We start from the raw sequence: 16,243 nt of genomic DNA, 5'->3' as shown, positions 1-16,243 counted from the left end.
AAGTTTATCTTCGCCGTCACTTGAGCAACGCTGCTGCCTTCATGCTCTCTCTCTCTCTCTCTCTCTCTCTCTCTCTCTCTCTCTCATTCTCCTATTGTAGACCAAGGTGAAACTAATCCAATTCTACACTACCTCACTCCACCAAAACTCCATTTGCAATGAATTGGAAGCCTTTATTTATAGGTAAGATTTTGGACCTCTTGTTAGGAGCATCACCCTTGTGCCTAACGAGTCAACTATCTTTCCCATTAAGCAATGCTAGTTGTCTGACGGGTGGCCCTAGCCACCTTGCCTTACTAAGCGCACTGCCTATATGCTTAGTTCATAAACATTTGCTTCACCCTAAAGTACATGGACTTGGGCGTGCCAACTGGCCTTCTAACTGCGCCTAGCGTGCCTATGGCTAGGTCTAGAGAGCCTTGCTCCTGAGGGTTTTTCTGCAGCTTGGTTTTTGAGTTCTAAATTGTGGGTTTCTAGTCCTTTTTACCTTTTTAGTTGATACAAGCTTGAAAAGTCCAAACAGGTGTTTTCTCTATTTTATAGACAATTGGAGGGTTTTATATTGATTTCTTGTAAAATAAGTTAATAATTGTCTACGTATTTTACGTGAATTTTGCACCTATCATCCTTTTGAAATATCTAGTTTGGTTTATGAGATTAACTAGTGAAAATCTCCATTTTACTGAAAGAAGGTTTTTGGGCTAACCTGTGAAAAGCTCACATCTTTAGTTGAACTCTCAAGAGGAAACTTTTAGAGATAGGAGTAGGCCAAATGGTTAGGTCGAACCTGTATAAATCTATGGTTCTTGCTCACTTTCTCTTATAGTTTTAATTTCCATTGCTTTATTTTATTTATACTTTATTTCTATCTCTTAATCTCTCCGCCTTTCTTTCTTTCTTCTATTTCTCTTGTTCCTGAAAAACAATGTGATGACTTTCCCGAAGCTAGTCGGGAGAAGCCGCAATGTATTATGAGTTTTATGATCAGTGTGTTGATTGTCCTCTAAGGTATTTAGGCTAATTTTCTTATAATGCTATCTCTAATCCTGACATTATCTCTTATTCATAACTCTTAACTACCATGGTTTCCTTGTCATCTGGGAGGTCATAAAGGGAATTGAATTCTATTTAATAAGGATGTCTTCTGCAATGAAAGGCGGCTTGATACAAGGAACGGAAGGGGGTGGCTTGGTAATTTCAGGCGAGATGCTGGTACACATGGGATGTACATTCCGGATTTACGTATAAGGAAATCAGGTGGCGGCGGGCGGATCTGAGATACACATCCTAGATGTTCATAAGCCTCCCAAGCGCGAGGCTTATGAAGGGCGAAGTGTTTAAGTTGTTCGGTGGTCAGGAAGTCCAAACCAAGATACACATCCCGGATGTACATAAGCCCCCCAAGCGCGATGCCTATGAAGGGCGAAGTGTTTAACTTGTCTGGCAGACATGACCCAGTCCATGGTTTGCATCGGGATGGCGGGCTATAAATCGAGCGTTGTTCTCAATAGACGTTTTCATTTCTCTTTTTGCCACGTGTTTGGTGGCATGTCTGTATTTCCCTGCTCTGAAACGTTTCCATAATAATTATGACTTTATTGATGGGATGTGAAGCGTTTCGCAGCAAAGATGACTCCTTTAAGGGAATCCATGCTTCATCCATTACTCCCATTGATTAGGGACTATTGATGTAGCTATTATAACGTCTTTAAGTTAACCTCATGCTACATCCTTTTTCCCAAGCAAACATTCCTTTTTCTAAGTTATCTTTTAGCCTTTGTTTTTCCCTGACTATTCACTATTGCTCCCAAGAATACTCAACTTCATCAAGTAACCTCAAACTATTTTTCTTTCATTTTCTTCTGTGTTTCTATTTTCTAGTTTCGCTATGGTAGTCATTCGTGAGTGTGATGAGATGGGTAAGGTTGGGGCTCCTGCCACTATCTTGGAGCGACGTAAATTTTGGGATGAATATGTTAAAACTTATAGGTCAAAAATAGGAAAAACTTACTGGGATTTTATAAATAGCAAGGTGTACAGAGATTTCACCGACCTTGCATTCTCTAGCGACACTAACACAATGTCTTCTTCCCCAGGTTCGATTGAAGTTACCATGGATCTTAACTGCGAATCCTTTAACCTGGCCGTTATGAAGATTAATTTGATTTGTTTGAGTGATCCATATGTTTAGGTGTTTAGAGAAGGTCGTTACATTTCGAACACTGGGAAAGAAAAAGATGTAATCTTAGTGCTCAAATTTCATTATTATTATTATTATTATTATTATTATTATCATGTTTAAGCATCATCGAATGAATCAAATTTACAATGTAAACTTGTTTTAAAAAATCAATTACAATCAATTGTAACCCACAAAAATTTCTAACATTTTCTCTTGGAAACTTCTCTAAGACAAGATTCATACTAGAGAGAATTCGTTTAAGCATGACGTTTTACTTAACCCTCCATGTTTTTCATGTGGTTTGTGTCGTGTGCCTTTAGAGTCAGTGCCTCACCTATCGTTACATGTGAGATAGTGACACCGTTGAGATATATGATTTTTAAGTGGTTTGAATGATCTTTAGTTCTACATAGAGATATTTCTTCGCCTTTTAAGATTTTTTTATCGTTGAGTGAGTTGTCTAATATTAGAGGTGGTCTCTTAATAATTTGATATTCGATTGTGCGATCTTTTTGGAAATCCCAAAACAATGTAATTGTATAGATACGCTTATAAACGTGAAAGACATGAAAGACAAAAGAATTTTATCTACTCCAAAATAGTTTCTTGATTGGTCTGAGGTATATAAGTGTATTTTTCTACCTGACTTGAAAACATTATTTTCTGTTTAAATTAATAGCGATTAAGAGTGTTTGACCTGAATCTTAGGGCATAGTATACTTATTTACACTTTGTTTCTATTCATGGTGGTCTTTGGTACTAGACTCTAGCTTGTTTCTCTTACATTGTGATAGTTTATGAATTGACCTTCTCTTCTTTTATGGGAATTTCTCTGTGCACTCTGTTACCTTCTTACAGGTCCCTGGTGAAAAGTAAAAAAGACCCATATTTTCAGAGATATGTCTCCGAACGCACAAAATCCTATTTTTGGCAAAATTTAATTCGGAGGTGTATCTTCGAATTTTTCTGAGATTAATTCGGAGATATATCTCTAAATTTTTTTGAGGTTAATGATAATGGACACGATTCTTCAAAATGATGTCTTTAGCTAGAATTCGAGAGAACACTAACCGATCTTCTTCCAAACTTCCACATTTTTCATACATGTTCATGAGAGCATTAGCAACAAGCAAATTTGATCCCATGTCATTCTTTATTATGTAATTGTGTATATCCCTTCCTTTATCCAAAGAGTTTCTACAAAAAAGGATGAACAATGCTTGTGACAATATAGATATCAGGCCTAATACTCGTGCTTTACATTTCATCAATTAACCCTATAACATCATCGTATAAACCTTCTCGCACATAAGCAACCATGATTGAAGTCCAAGAAACAATACTTGTTTCACCCGTTAGGATTAGTATTGAATTTAATATGCAATAATTTTTCCGTCTTTTTCTTCCGCTGAGCCCATGTAAAAGAAGTACTTTCGAAGATACATCTCCAAATTAACTTTAAAAAAATTTAGAAATACATCTCCAAACATAATTTCAGCGAAAAGTGATATTTGATATCTCCGAAAAAAAATCCAAGAATATTTTAAGATTTTCATAGTTGAAAATCTCGGCATAATAATGAAAAGAGAAATTCTGATTTTGTTGTTCGTGGGCAGTGTTTTAAAAACCGGACCGAACATCAAACCGGTGAGGGTACTGGGTCACTGGTTTATTGGTCGAACCACTTGGCCAATGGTCAAACCGCATGTCTGGACCGAGTTAAACCGGATAACTCGGTTGAATAGACCGGTCATTATAACAAAATTATATAGGTATAAAACTTGTCGAACCGTATGATTCAGCCTCTACAAAATATAACTAGCACTTAAATTTTATGAAAATATCATATTAAAAATAAATTCTCGAATTCATAATTTAAATTCAAATTTTAAATATAAGTCTCCCATAATAAAATAGTATAAAATTATAAAGTATAATTGCCAACAAAGTTTAATTGCAACATAATATAATTGAATAATTTATAACAAAATAATTCCATTATTTATTAAATTTAATTTAAGAAAGTAAAAACTGTTTAAATATTAGGATCTCCTTTTTCAATATCAGTAACAAAATCAACTGCATCTATAAATTTTTTTATTTATTTTATTTTATTTTATTTTTTATTTTATTTTTTCATTAAAATAATTAAAACGAAGTCGTTTTAATTTTTTAAAATAAAAAATAAAATAAAAATAAAAAAATACATTTAAACCGTCGGTTCTGAAAAACCTTCGTTTTCCCGGTTGGATTTGGTGCTGGCTTAGTTTTTTTAATGCTTTTCTTTTTTAGAATTTTTTTTTTTTAATAAAACGTATGAAGAAATAATTATCCTTGCAGTGTCAGCTTATCCTAAACCCATAAACCCTATCAACCGCAACAATGCACCGAAACCATAACAACTGAATAAACCACAACTCTTCCATTTCCATTTCAATGGCAATTCCCACTTTAAAGCTAGCATGCAAATCCAATCTTCATCTTCGCCCTCTCCCATTCCAATGTGTCCGCAAGGTACCACTTTCTCAAATCCAATCTTTCTCTCTTTCAGTTTTGTATTCAATTGTTTCTTTCCTGTTTCTAGGTTGTGCCAAAATCCGTACCTTGTGTTGAACCAGTGGAATGTAATAGAGACTTGAATCGAAAACAAGGTAAGTCAAATTAGTTACTGATGAATTCAATTGAAGAACAGTAGAGTTTTATTGAGATTTTTTTATATTTATTTTGAATTTTGATGAAGTAAATAAGAAGATACCGGCATGGAAGAAGTTTAATTCCAAAGAGCTTGGGTTTCGAAATTCTATGATAGCTAGTCCAATTAAAAAGGTTCTCAACGCGTTGAAGAAAAAGGGTATGTGCTAAACTTGATTGTGTGGTAAACTTGCACTTCCTTTACTTAGTCATTGTGGTATACTATATACTGTATACATATCCCTTTTTTGGTGTCGAGTGTTTTTTTGGAAATATGTTCTTAATTCTGAATGACTTTCCAATGCAATTCATTAGCAGAATGTTGGGCGGTTAAGACTCAACACGTAGGGGTGGGAATAGGCCAGACCGGCCTATAGGGGCCTATAGCTTAGCCTACTTAAGGCCAGGCCAGGCCAGACCTATTTGATAAAAAGGCCAGGCTTGGGCTTTTTTAAAAGCTTATTTAATAAAATAGGCCAGGCCTAGGCTATTAAAAAAGCCTATAAAGCCTTGTAGGCCGGCCTATATTTTCATATATATTAAAATTAGTCTAAATAGGTTGGCCTATATATGCATATATATTAGAAAAAGTGTTAAATAGATTGGTCTATATATGCATATATATTAGAAAAAAATGCTAAACAGGTCGGTCTAAATGTTCATATATATGCGACCTATAAGGCTTCTTAAATAATATGAATTAATTGAAAACATTAATAAAAAAAGGCTTTTAAATAGGCTTTCAGGCCAGGCCAGACTTTTAAAAAGGCCAGGCCAGGCTAAAAAAATGAGCCTATAGTAGGCCATAGGCCAGGCTCAGACCTTGTAAGTTTATCGTAGGCCAGGCCCAAGCCTTATAAAGCCTAGCCTAACCTAGCCTATTCCCACCCCTATCAACACGAGAATAAAGTAAGTGTAGTAGAGATGACGATATTGCGTTGAATGTGTGGTAAGGCTAGCCATGATAAGATTAAAAATGACAATATTAAAGAGAGTATTATGGTAATAACACTTATAGTAGAAAAAATGGTGGAAAATAGACATAGGTAGTTTGGGCATGTAGAGAGAATGCCTGTAGATCAGTTTGATCAGATAGAGAGAAGTCAAGCAACTAGAGGCAGAGGAAGACTTAGAAAAACTATAAGAGAAGTTATATTAAGAAAAATCTCGAGATTAACGATTTGGATAGAAGCATGGTTCTGGATAGAACATTATGGCAGAAGTTGATCCATGTAGCCGACCCCACTTAGTGGAGTAAGGATTGGTTGTTGTTGTTAACTTGTTATTGTTGTTGTGTTTCTTAGAAGATATTAGGCATAGTTCATTATCACTGTGAAGTGTTACCAATTTTTCCTTTGACTTATATTTAGAGTAAAATAGTTATTAATTTTTCACTTGTGAGTTACATTATCAAATGATTAAAATTGATCAAAATTTTCTATCTATAATCGTGCTTGGTGCTTCCTGTACATCTTTATATGTATCTGGAAATATTAATCTTTATGCTATGGTATATGTTTAGGTGTGTCTGTGAGCATTACTTAAGTGTGAAATTCCAAGGTTTCTAGGTTTATGTCTTTGAGTTAAGGGAGGGAAGTGCATGGTAACCCTTTTTCTTGTTGTTGTAGGGTATAATGTTTACCTTGTAGGAGGCTGTGTACGGGACCTGATATTAATGCAAACGCCAAAAGATTTTGATATTATAACTTCAGCAGATCTTAAAGAGGTTATCTTAGTTTCCTATTTCTATCTTATTTTAAAATTATTTGCTTACAGATCAAGAGCAAAGTTATAAGCAGTTAGAACTTATAAGGGCATCAGGTGTTTTTATATTGGCGTATGATGTTTTTATATAGGAGTGACTCAGATGAGGCCTCACATTTGGTTATTGTGAGAAATGGGAACAAACAATCGTAAGTGCAGGATCAAAATTAATTAATACCAAAAGGTCTAGGTTATTCTTATTCTATGGGTTTTTCTTCTTCTTTTAATTATGCTCTTCAATGATGTTGAATCATTTGAGAGATTGCTGCACTATTTTGATTTGTTGTTTTCTAAATTAGTAGGCACTGGTTGTAACATGCAGACTTTGCATAAAATCTAACTTCTAACTTGAAATATATGTTCTGAACTTGTTGTTTTCTAACCTTAACTTTGCTTGGTGAATCTTGACTTGATTTTTAGGTGATGAGAACGTTTTCATGGTGTGAAATAGTTGGTAAAAGGTTCCCAATATGTCATGTTCATATAGATGGTATAATCATTGAGGTTGGTATATTTCTATGTTTCTCAATCTGTTTTTACCTTCGATTAGTTATCTTTACTGTGGGTGATTGCTTGAATTATTTCCTACTCGTCTTTTCATGATAGTTTTATTCTCCCTTCCAATTAGGTTTCAAGTTTTAACACTGCCGCTAGACGCAAGCCTGGTAGACACCTCGCTCATGATATTGAGGCACCTGAGGGATGTGACAAGGAGGACTATCTTCGTTGGAGGAATTGTTTGAACAGAGATTTTACAATTAACGGGTAATGCACCAATTCTTTCAATTTCAAAAGCAGAAACTCGATTCCCTTTATTGTTTTGCTGCAAATGTTTGTTTGCGACGTTTCTGCTATCTATACAATACAACTCTTTCTGCTGTTAACTAAATTTACACTCTTTCAGGTTTATGTTTGATCCATTTGCAAAAATTGTATATGATTACACGGGAGGAATGGAAGATATTATAAAAGCGAAAGTGTGCATGTATCTCTTTGATGCCGTGGTTTCTTATATTTCTTTTTTTAATCAGAAATTTAAACTTTCCATCATAATTTTATGTAACAGGTCCGAACCATAGTTCCAGCAGCTACTTCTTTTCAGGAAGACTGTGGTAAGTTTTGGGTGGCAATTCACAATATGAAAACCTATTTCTCACCATTACTCATTTTGGGCTGTGTAAACTTCATTGAACATACCTTCTCTTCTGAATAGTGAAAACATAGGTCTTTCTGCCTCCATTTGTTTCTGCAGCTCGCATTCTTCGTGCAATCAGAATTACTGCTCGCTTGGGGTTTAGTATTTCAAGTGAAACTGCTCGTTCTATTAAAAATCTTTCATATTCAGTATTAAGACTTGATAAGGTATTTAAAATGTTATCTCTTCTCCCTGCTTTATTCTATACATAGACGAGAATATTATGCGGCTTAGGTGTCCTTCCTTAACTGTTTTTGCCTTTTAGGGTAGGCTTCTGATGGAAATGAATTATATGCTAGCATATGGGTCTGGTGAAGCTTCTTTAAGGTTATTATGGAAATATGGACTTCTAGATATTCTTCTTCCCTTTCAGGTAGTTGATGATTCTGCTTTCTAATTTCTAAAGCTTAATCATGGAATGCTAGCTCAGTTCGCTTTTGACATTACAGGCTCTTTATTTTGTTCGTCATGGATTTCGGAGACGGGACAAAAGAATGAATATGCTTTTGGTAACTCCATTTCTCCTTATGAAGTTTATACTGAAAACTTCCAGGATCCAAGTTATGTATTGATTGGTCTATTAGTAATACCATACAAACGACAAGTTTCTTAGACTAAACTTTTTGATTATAAACACATACTTGCTCTGTTATCCTCGATTTTTGGTCCTTTAAGGTTAGGGCATACATATTAAGAAACAATAAATTTAGTTCTTGTAAGAGTACACAAGGAAAAACATGCTAAATTGTATCTTGGTTTCCTAAAACAATCAAAGTTTTGGAACAAAAATAAAAAGCTTAGAAGACCATACATTAGGGACAAAAGGAGCATATGTCTATGAATTAATGAAATTCCTTCCTCCCTACTTTTGCGCAATTCTTTCAAAGTATTAAACCAGAATATGCACAATATTGAGTTCCACGGTTTCACTACCTGAGGATATTTGAATGTTTATTTTTATCAATCATCTAGAATAACTAGACTACTAATCAGCATAGTTTAGTGCCCGGTGTTATTTGAGTAATATTGGCATCTGACTTTGAACAGTAAAGAGATTTTCCTTTTAAAAGAGACATAAGACTTTCAAGTTCTGAACAGAAAATGGAAGGGGCCAGTGTGGGGGTTTATTTTTCTTAATTTGCATATGGCTTGGTAAATTATCTTAGAAATATTCTGTTTTACTTGAATAGCAATTTAAAATGCACACATTTTTTGCACCATTATTGTGGCACATTTTTTATTTGATTTTTGGAATTTGACCTGCAGTCTTTCTTCTTCTATTTGGATAAACTTTTGGCACCTAACCGTCCGTGTCATAGCTGCTTATGGTAAGATCCATGCAACAACAATGCCTATTTCTTGTTTTTACATAGAATTTTAGGCTCCATTTACTGTGAAAACGTTACATATTTTTATTGTCTAAAATTCGTGTTAATTTTACTTGTTATTTGCTAACAAGGAAAACTCAACTCCTGAAGTGAACAATTGTGTGCATTTTTTTAAAACAAGGAAAACGCCAAAAATTATTGCATTAATTTTTTTTTTAAACAAGAAAGAACTGTTAGCGTCCTTGTGATATAAATATACAATATACCTGGCTAGAAAGATTTATAAGCTGATTACATTTGGGTCATCACGGCAAGACTCATAATGAATCTATGCTTTCAGGGTTGGTATCCTTGCATTGCATAAATCTTTGAGTGATGAACCAAGGAATCCCTTGGTGATTGCTGCATTTAGCCTTGCAGTTCATAATGGTGGAAACTTGTTGGAAGCGATAGACATAGCTAGGAGGATCAACAAACCTCATGATATCAGATTTCCTGAATTATCAGATCCCTACGATCTAAATCCAAAGGCTATGGAAAATGAGATTTTAGATCTTGCAGAGTCTGTTAAAGTGTCATTGTTGCAGATGACATCTAGACACTCGGTAGCTCGAGCTATGGCTGACTATCCTCAAGCCCCTCAGTCAGATATGGTGAGCATGTCTTTTACGTTGATTTTACACATACTTCTCGACATTATTATCCTACAGATGGACTGGACTAGAATATTATTGAACTTGATTATCTGATAACCTGATTGTATTTTATGAATTTGGGCTATCAACAATGTGTTGGTTTAATGATACTGTTTAACATCATTAGTCTGTAGTTACTAGTTTGTATTATTAATCTTTGACAATTTGCCAGGTTTTCATCCCTTTAGGATTGTACCTAAAGGCTCTAAGCATTTTTGACTGTCTGAAAGCAAGTGGTTATAAGAAGTTCTCGTTCAAGAAAGGCAGAAAAATTGATTATGAATCCTTAGCTCATGGTGACCTGCTAGAAACACGGCACGTGTTTGCAAGGATTGTATTTGAGACTGTATATCCATTAAGCATTGGTCAGTCCTAAATGACAATTAGATTTTCAGGACATTAGTTTGAAGTTTTATGAGACATTGGGAGAAAATTGATGCCGGGGTAAACATTCAATGGAACGTCTAGTCGGATCAAAATTGGAACAGAAGTGCTGTGAAGGTCAGATTCCAGCATCTGGCGTTTGAGTCGTATGTGCAGAAATTATCACCAACTGGCATGGGTAGTAGTGACAACTTCTGGACGGGACTTATCTTGCTATTCAAGGAACTTAAAGAGTACATAGTCTGCCGGAAAAATCATAAGAGGAAAACCCGTCCATCTCCCGAAGTTAATGTATTTATTTTATGTTCCAATTTATTTATTTTAGTAATTGAATAATTCTTTTGTCAAGTATGAAACTTCCATATTGTTCTTACAGTGTTATGCAAACGTTATACCACTAAAATTTAACATTAATGTTGTATGTACAACAAATTCAGATGGCAAAGTCTTGAAATTTAAGTTCAACATTATGAAAAGATAATGTTCAACATTATTTTCTTTAAAAGCCAATTTATTTTGGCAGCTGTTTCACTCTTTTAGCTCAACAATGCAAAAGAAAATAAAAATAACTCATGTTTTTTTAATATGGTATTAGATGCAGTACATTTGTTTTTTTTTTTACTCCATATCAATGGTAACAAATGTTATTATATATTTTACATGACACATGCCCAAAAAAAACATCATACAGTAGGCTTTAACTGAGAAGCATTAGAAATCTAACATTATTTGCCTGTCAAAACAATCTCTCTTCTGCATAACCTAGCAGGAGTAGTTTGGATGGTTTTTAATTTGTAGGTGTCGGTGGTGGAGGAGCAGCTCCACCAGTAGTTGGCCTGGAAGAGCAAACAGATAAACACCGAACACAAGATAAGACTCTGAGACGTAGATACTAATGATAATTTAAAAAATTGTAGAGGAGGTACTTACAGTCCTACAAAAACTTTAAATGAATCATAGAGACCCCACTGAGCTCCGGTTAGTGTTCCAATCATAACTATACGAAGAGGAAGGCCGCGAGTGAAAAGACCAACTACTCCAATCTTCTTCACTGCCTGCAAATTCATAAGACTCAAGTAAGCAAACATTACACACAGGAACATAACATGGTTGATGCTGTTTTTGTTCTTATATATGTATGAATGCATGCATGCATGCATAAACTCACATCACCAACAGTGGCTCCCTTGGCATTGTTGAGAAAAGAAACAAGATTATCAGCAGGGTGTGAGACAATTGCACACAGTACACCTGCAACATATCCTGCAGCAAAACTCACTCCTAGCTGCTTACTTTTGCTGCATTGTGCTTTCGGGGTTGGAATCGCATATTTGTAGATCATCTCCACAATTGTCTCAAAGGAAGCAAATTTCATCATAGTGTCTGATAGAACCCAAATTTCAAAGACATAACAAAATATGAGTTATTAGTTGTTTTACAATTATTTCAGCTTGAGTTCAAACTCGTTCCCACCGATTGATTCGACCTTAACTAAAACTCATTAACCACTTGAACAACTTTGTTTGCATTAGATATAAAACTATTTGGCATAATTTTTCAAAGACTTACATGGTATCTGACGGCCCCAGAGAGGAACAATTCCTCTATACAACCTGCACATCATATCAAATTCTGATCAAATTTGGAGTTTAAAAATTCTTAAACTACTGATCTACTATGAAGCACCGACACAAACATGAACACAGGACATGTCTTCTATCTGAGGTGTCCGTGCTACATAGTATCCTGTAGTATCATAGCTCATGTATATATGTATGATAAGAAACAACAGAATACTAGAGGCAAAGGTACCCGGAAACACCATCAGCCTTGATAAACTTGGGCAACCCGTCGGACAAACCACGAGCATATCCAGGCTGAGTTTGTACACGAACCTTGACAGCCTCCATAGGACAAAGGGCAACATCAGCAATAACTTCTGCGGAAGCAGAACCAGCTAGATATATAAAGGTTTTATACTTGACTGCATTCTCTTCTCCTGCAAGATCTGAGTAATACTTTTTGAAGAATTCATAAAATCCAAACTTGCATGCTCCTTGAGCACTATAACCAAGCAAAGTTGGCACCCAGCCTTTGAAGAAACCTCTAGCACCTTGCTCCTTCAGCAAAACTCCAAATCCTGATGGGATGCTCTTATACTTTGCAGGGTCAATCTGATCAAAAATAACAACAACTCAGATTAACAATATTTGACCAGATTTTATTTATCTTTCGACGTGACAACCAAAATAATATATTTTACGTATACCTGCATGTTGCACTTGACGAGATCAAGAGGGGTGACAGCCATGTGTGTAAGGCCACAGCTGAAGACGCCACCGGCGCTGCATGCGGCGTAGTAAGCAGGAGAAAACATGGGGATGCTACTCTCCGCCGGTGAAGGGATCATCATAGGAATATTATTCCTATGAGGTCGTGGTGATGATGATGGTGCATGGTTGATTGAAGAAGAATCCAAATGGGAGAATGCATTTGATGAGTAAAGAAATCCAGGAACAAGAGAGTTGCGAGATGATTTGTCAAACAAGGCCATTGTTGTGTATGTGTGAGTGTTTGTTTGTGTTTATGTTTCTAACTAGTTAACAAAAGGTGGAAAATGGGAAAGCTATTGGAAGAGGTAGATTTATGAGCGATAAAAGAGGAGGGTTTGTGGTTAGAAAATTGGAATGGTACATAGTTTTTAGTTATGGAAATGAAGGGAGAGAAAGAAAAGAATAGTTTTTAGTTATGGAAATGAAGGGAGAGAAAGAAAGAATAGTTTTTAGTTATGGAAATGAAGGGAGAGAAAGAAAAGAAAACAAAAAGAGCAAGAGAAGAGAGGTAATATATGGGATGTGTCCATGATTTTCGTTTACCCTTTGAATCTGTAAACCTTCCAAAACTATATGTTAATAATATCATTTTAAAAGTTAAAAAAAGAGTTTAAAGGTTGTGCACTAACAGTGCAAACAAACTTTACACATACATCCATCAAAATCCTTACACTTGTCACGTCATATTAATTTTTTAAAATTAAAATTGTGTTTTAATTGGATACATGGTTGTGATTGGTTGACAGTGTAAAAATATTTTACACTGTCAGTGCATATCCCTTTTTCTCTTAAAAAAATATAAATATATATTATGTTCACTATTTTCAAGTTATTATATTACACTATACATTTATTAGAATTATTAATAGTCAAAACTCCATCCGTTCCTTTATAATTGTCAAGAAAAAAATTTATTTCAATTTAATTGTCACTTTCAAATTTCAATGTAGTAATCATTATAGTTTTGTCAAAATTGTCCCTAACTAATTATTATGAGAGAAAAAAAGTATATTAAATTAAAATGATTAAAAGTTAAGGGTGTTATAGACAAAAGAAAAATTATAGCTTAAAAAGTAACAATCATTATTAGTTTTTTTGGTATGTGTAAAAAATCAAAATGTGACAATTAAAAAGGAACGAAGTAGTTTTCAATCCATAGAGAAATTTGTTCAATTTGATGGAGTAGTTTTCTCGAGATCCAAAATTATGTGCCTCTAGTATATTGAATCTTTCAGGAAGTTTCATGTAAATGTCACTATTAAGTGAACCATATAAATAATATGTCATAGCATCCATCATGTTCGAATTAAGCCCTTCATATGTTACAAGGCTAATTAATTATCAAAAATTGACTGAATCCACTACACGTGAGTATGTTTTATCAAAATCAATCTTAGGTCTTTGTGAAAATTATTGAGCAGTAAATCAAACTTTATATCATTCTTATTTTTCTTTTTCACAAAAACTCATTTATATCCAATTTGTTTCACACTTTGAGGTGTTCGGACTACATGTCCAAAAGTGAGTCACTTGTAAAGTGAGTTTAATTCTTCTTCAATTGAATATATTTATTTTGGTCAATTCTCACTTAGTCTACAATCTTTAATAGACTTTGACTCATGATCCTCGTTATCATTGATCACTTTTAGCGCTATAGTGTATACAAAGACATTGTCAATATTGACTTTATTTGATTATCTCAATTTCGGTTCCATTTCATTTTATCCATGACATAGTTTATCGAGATCTCTTTATTTTATATTTCAAGTACTTGATTTGTTCTTCTGGAACTGAAAATTAAATTAGGTCAAAGTGCTCTTAGCATTTTCATATCCTCACCTGAGTCATCTTTAGTTTCTTTTCTTAGTAGAGAACTTTTAATATTGGAACCGACTTTCATACCACGCTTCAGGCGCAACAACAACTCATTTGCAATATTATATTATCCAATAGGAGAATCCATTTTGAGTGGAGTATTATCAGTTGATAATTTATTTCATAAACTTTGCAAATGAATAATATTTTGAACTTTTGGTTCATATTGATTTGTACGAGGATCAAGACAACAGTTTATTTTAAATTGTTCATTTGAACTTCTTGTTCATGATTTCAGCTGTTTATTCCCTCCCCTAATATTGGGAAAATTAATTTATCAAGTGATAATCAACCAACTGGGCTGCAATCAAGTATTTGATTATTTTCTCAAATTATATCCTCAAAATTGAGAGTCATATTAATTATATTTTTCCAATATTATTTCATGACTCATCTTAATGTATTATATTGGAGCAATTGGAATATACACAACACATCCAAATGTTCACTAAGATGAGAAGTATTAGAATAAATTAGGGAGGACTAAGATATAGTATCTTGTTGGTTTAATGCGAATAAATATCTTAATATCATACTTTGGGTATTTCAAATATATAATTTGGAATTGATTATCTCATAAGTATCAACAATATAATTAACTTTAGACGTCTGAAGAATGGATCTTTGGGTCCATTTTTTTATGAACATATATTACATGATATTCAATATCAATTTTAATAATATATGTGATACTTATACACGAATTTCTAAAAAAATCCGGAAAACAAGATCTTAGTCTAATTAGTTGAGAAAATAATTTCACAAACTTCTGGTTGTGAGTAGAGACATATGCATGATATTTTAACCTATGCAACAATTAATGTCATAAAAACACAATTTCTCAAATTTTTATTTTCCTTTAGAAACACACAAAAATTGACTGGATTGAAGAAACTTCTGGTTCTTCAATACAAATTATTCGCATCATATTATATCCGAGATGATCCAACCGATTTTACCAACGACACATTTAAGTGTAATTTGTAAATTATTGGTTTACAATGACATGTGCTTAAATTGTACTGATATAAGTGTAGTACGAGTGTTCGAGCTGTAGAGCGGCAAGCAACACAAAACTTGGAAATATTTATCCGGGAATTATCGTGTCCAAAGAGATTGGTTGAGAAAAACCGCCGTTCGACTATCTCGCGTTATAAGTTTCATGATAGGGTGCGGGAATAAAATGCGGGAAAAGTAAATAAAGCGAATAAACAATCTTAATAGTCTAAGAGAAATAGTTATGGAATTGCATTTCGTTCTACTCGTCTAATACTTAAATCTAAAGATCTTATCGCAACACACTCACAATATGCATCAAAATCACCGGGCATCATGTGAGACGCCACATCAGTGTCCATTTCTGCAACACCGACGAAATCTCAACCGTACTATTCACATCGGCGATTTCTCCACCGACACAAACAACACTGAGGCATTAAACACGATACCCATTACGATTATTAGCCCAAAATCCATGTCTGAAATCTAGAAACTAACAGTTATCATTCCTAATCAAGATCTATGATGTCTATTTCTACAACAACACAAATCCAAAGCATTTAAGCAAAAAGATCAAGAACCACAACAATGATTGTTAGAACAAGATTTGTTCTGATCAATTATCTTAGTTTTGATGATAACAATAATATGAATTTTGCTTAAGATAATATGGTACTCTAATCCAATGCAATTTCCTTTTCAGGAAATATATAAAGAGTATGCATAATTCAGCGCTCAGAAGCTTTGTCTCAAATGGTTCAACATGCAACATCAGAACATGGTCTGGCAAGACATCA

General features: G+C 34.2%; 2 protein-coding genes across 2 annotated transcripts; one reads left to right on the top strand and one right to left on the bottom strand.

The window, feature by feature from the left end:
• The first annotated feature begins 4,514 nt into the window (after positions 1 to 4,514).
• Positions 4,515 to 10,677, top strand: LOC131603580 (uncharacterized). Its single transcript, XM_058875941.1, has 14 exons — positions 4,515 to 4,696; positions 4,767 to 4,833; positions 4,923 to 5,033; positions 6,502 to 6,599; positions 7,058 to 7,141; positions 7,266 to 7,402; positions 7,542 to 7,614; positions 7,704 to 7,749; positions 7,890 to 7,999; positions 8,098 to 8,205; positions 8,282 to 8,341; positions 9,099 to 9,160; positions 9,501 to 9,813; positions 10,028 to 10,677. The coding sequence occupies exons 1-14, from the start codon at positions 4,619 to 4,621 to the stop codon at positions 10,229 to 10,231; spliced, it is 1,551 nt and encodes a 516-aa protein (XP_058731924.1). The 5' UTR covers positions 4,515 to 4,618; the 3' UTR covers positions 10,232 to 10,677.
• Positions 10,678 to 10,869: 192 nt separating this feature from the next.
• Positions 10,870 to 12,956, bottom strand: LOC131603581 (mitochondrial phosphate carrier protein 3, mitochondrial-like). Its single transcript, XM_058875942.1, has 6 exons — positions 12,509 to 12,956; positions 12,052 to 12,413; positions 11,809 to 11,852; positions 11,408 to 11,622; positions 11,170 to 11,294; positions 10,870 to 11,075 (listed from the first exon to the last, which is right to left on the bottom strand). Exons 1-6 carry the CDS (start codon positions 12,791 to 12,793, stop codon positions 11,027 to 11,029), a joined length of 1,080 nt encoding a protein of 359 aa, XP_058731925.1. The 5' UTR covers positions 12,794 to 12,956; the 3' UTR covers positions 10,870 to 11,026.
• Between the last annotated feature and the right edge of the window lie 3,287 nt (positions 12,957 to 16,243).

Source organism: Vicia villosa, linkage group LG5, assembly GCF_029867415.1.
Source record: "Vicia villosa cultivar HV-30 ecotype Madison, WI linkage group LG5, Vvil1.0, whole genome shotgun sequence".
Lineage (NCBI taxonomy): Eukaryota > Viridiplantae > Streptophyta > Magnoliopsida > Fabales > Fabaceae > Vicia > Vicia villosa.
The sequence above is the reverse complement of the archived record's forward strand: the minus strand, read 5'-3'. Positions and strand labels throughout refer to the sequence as shown.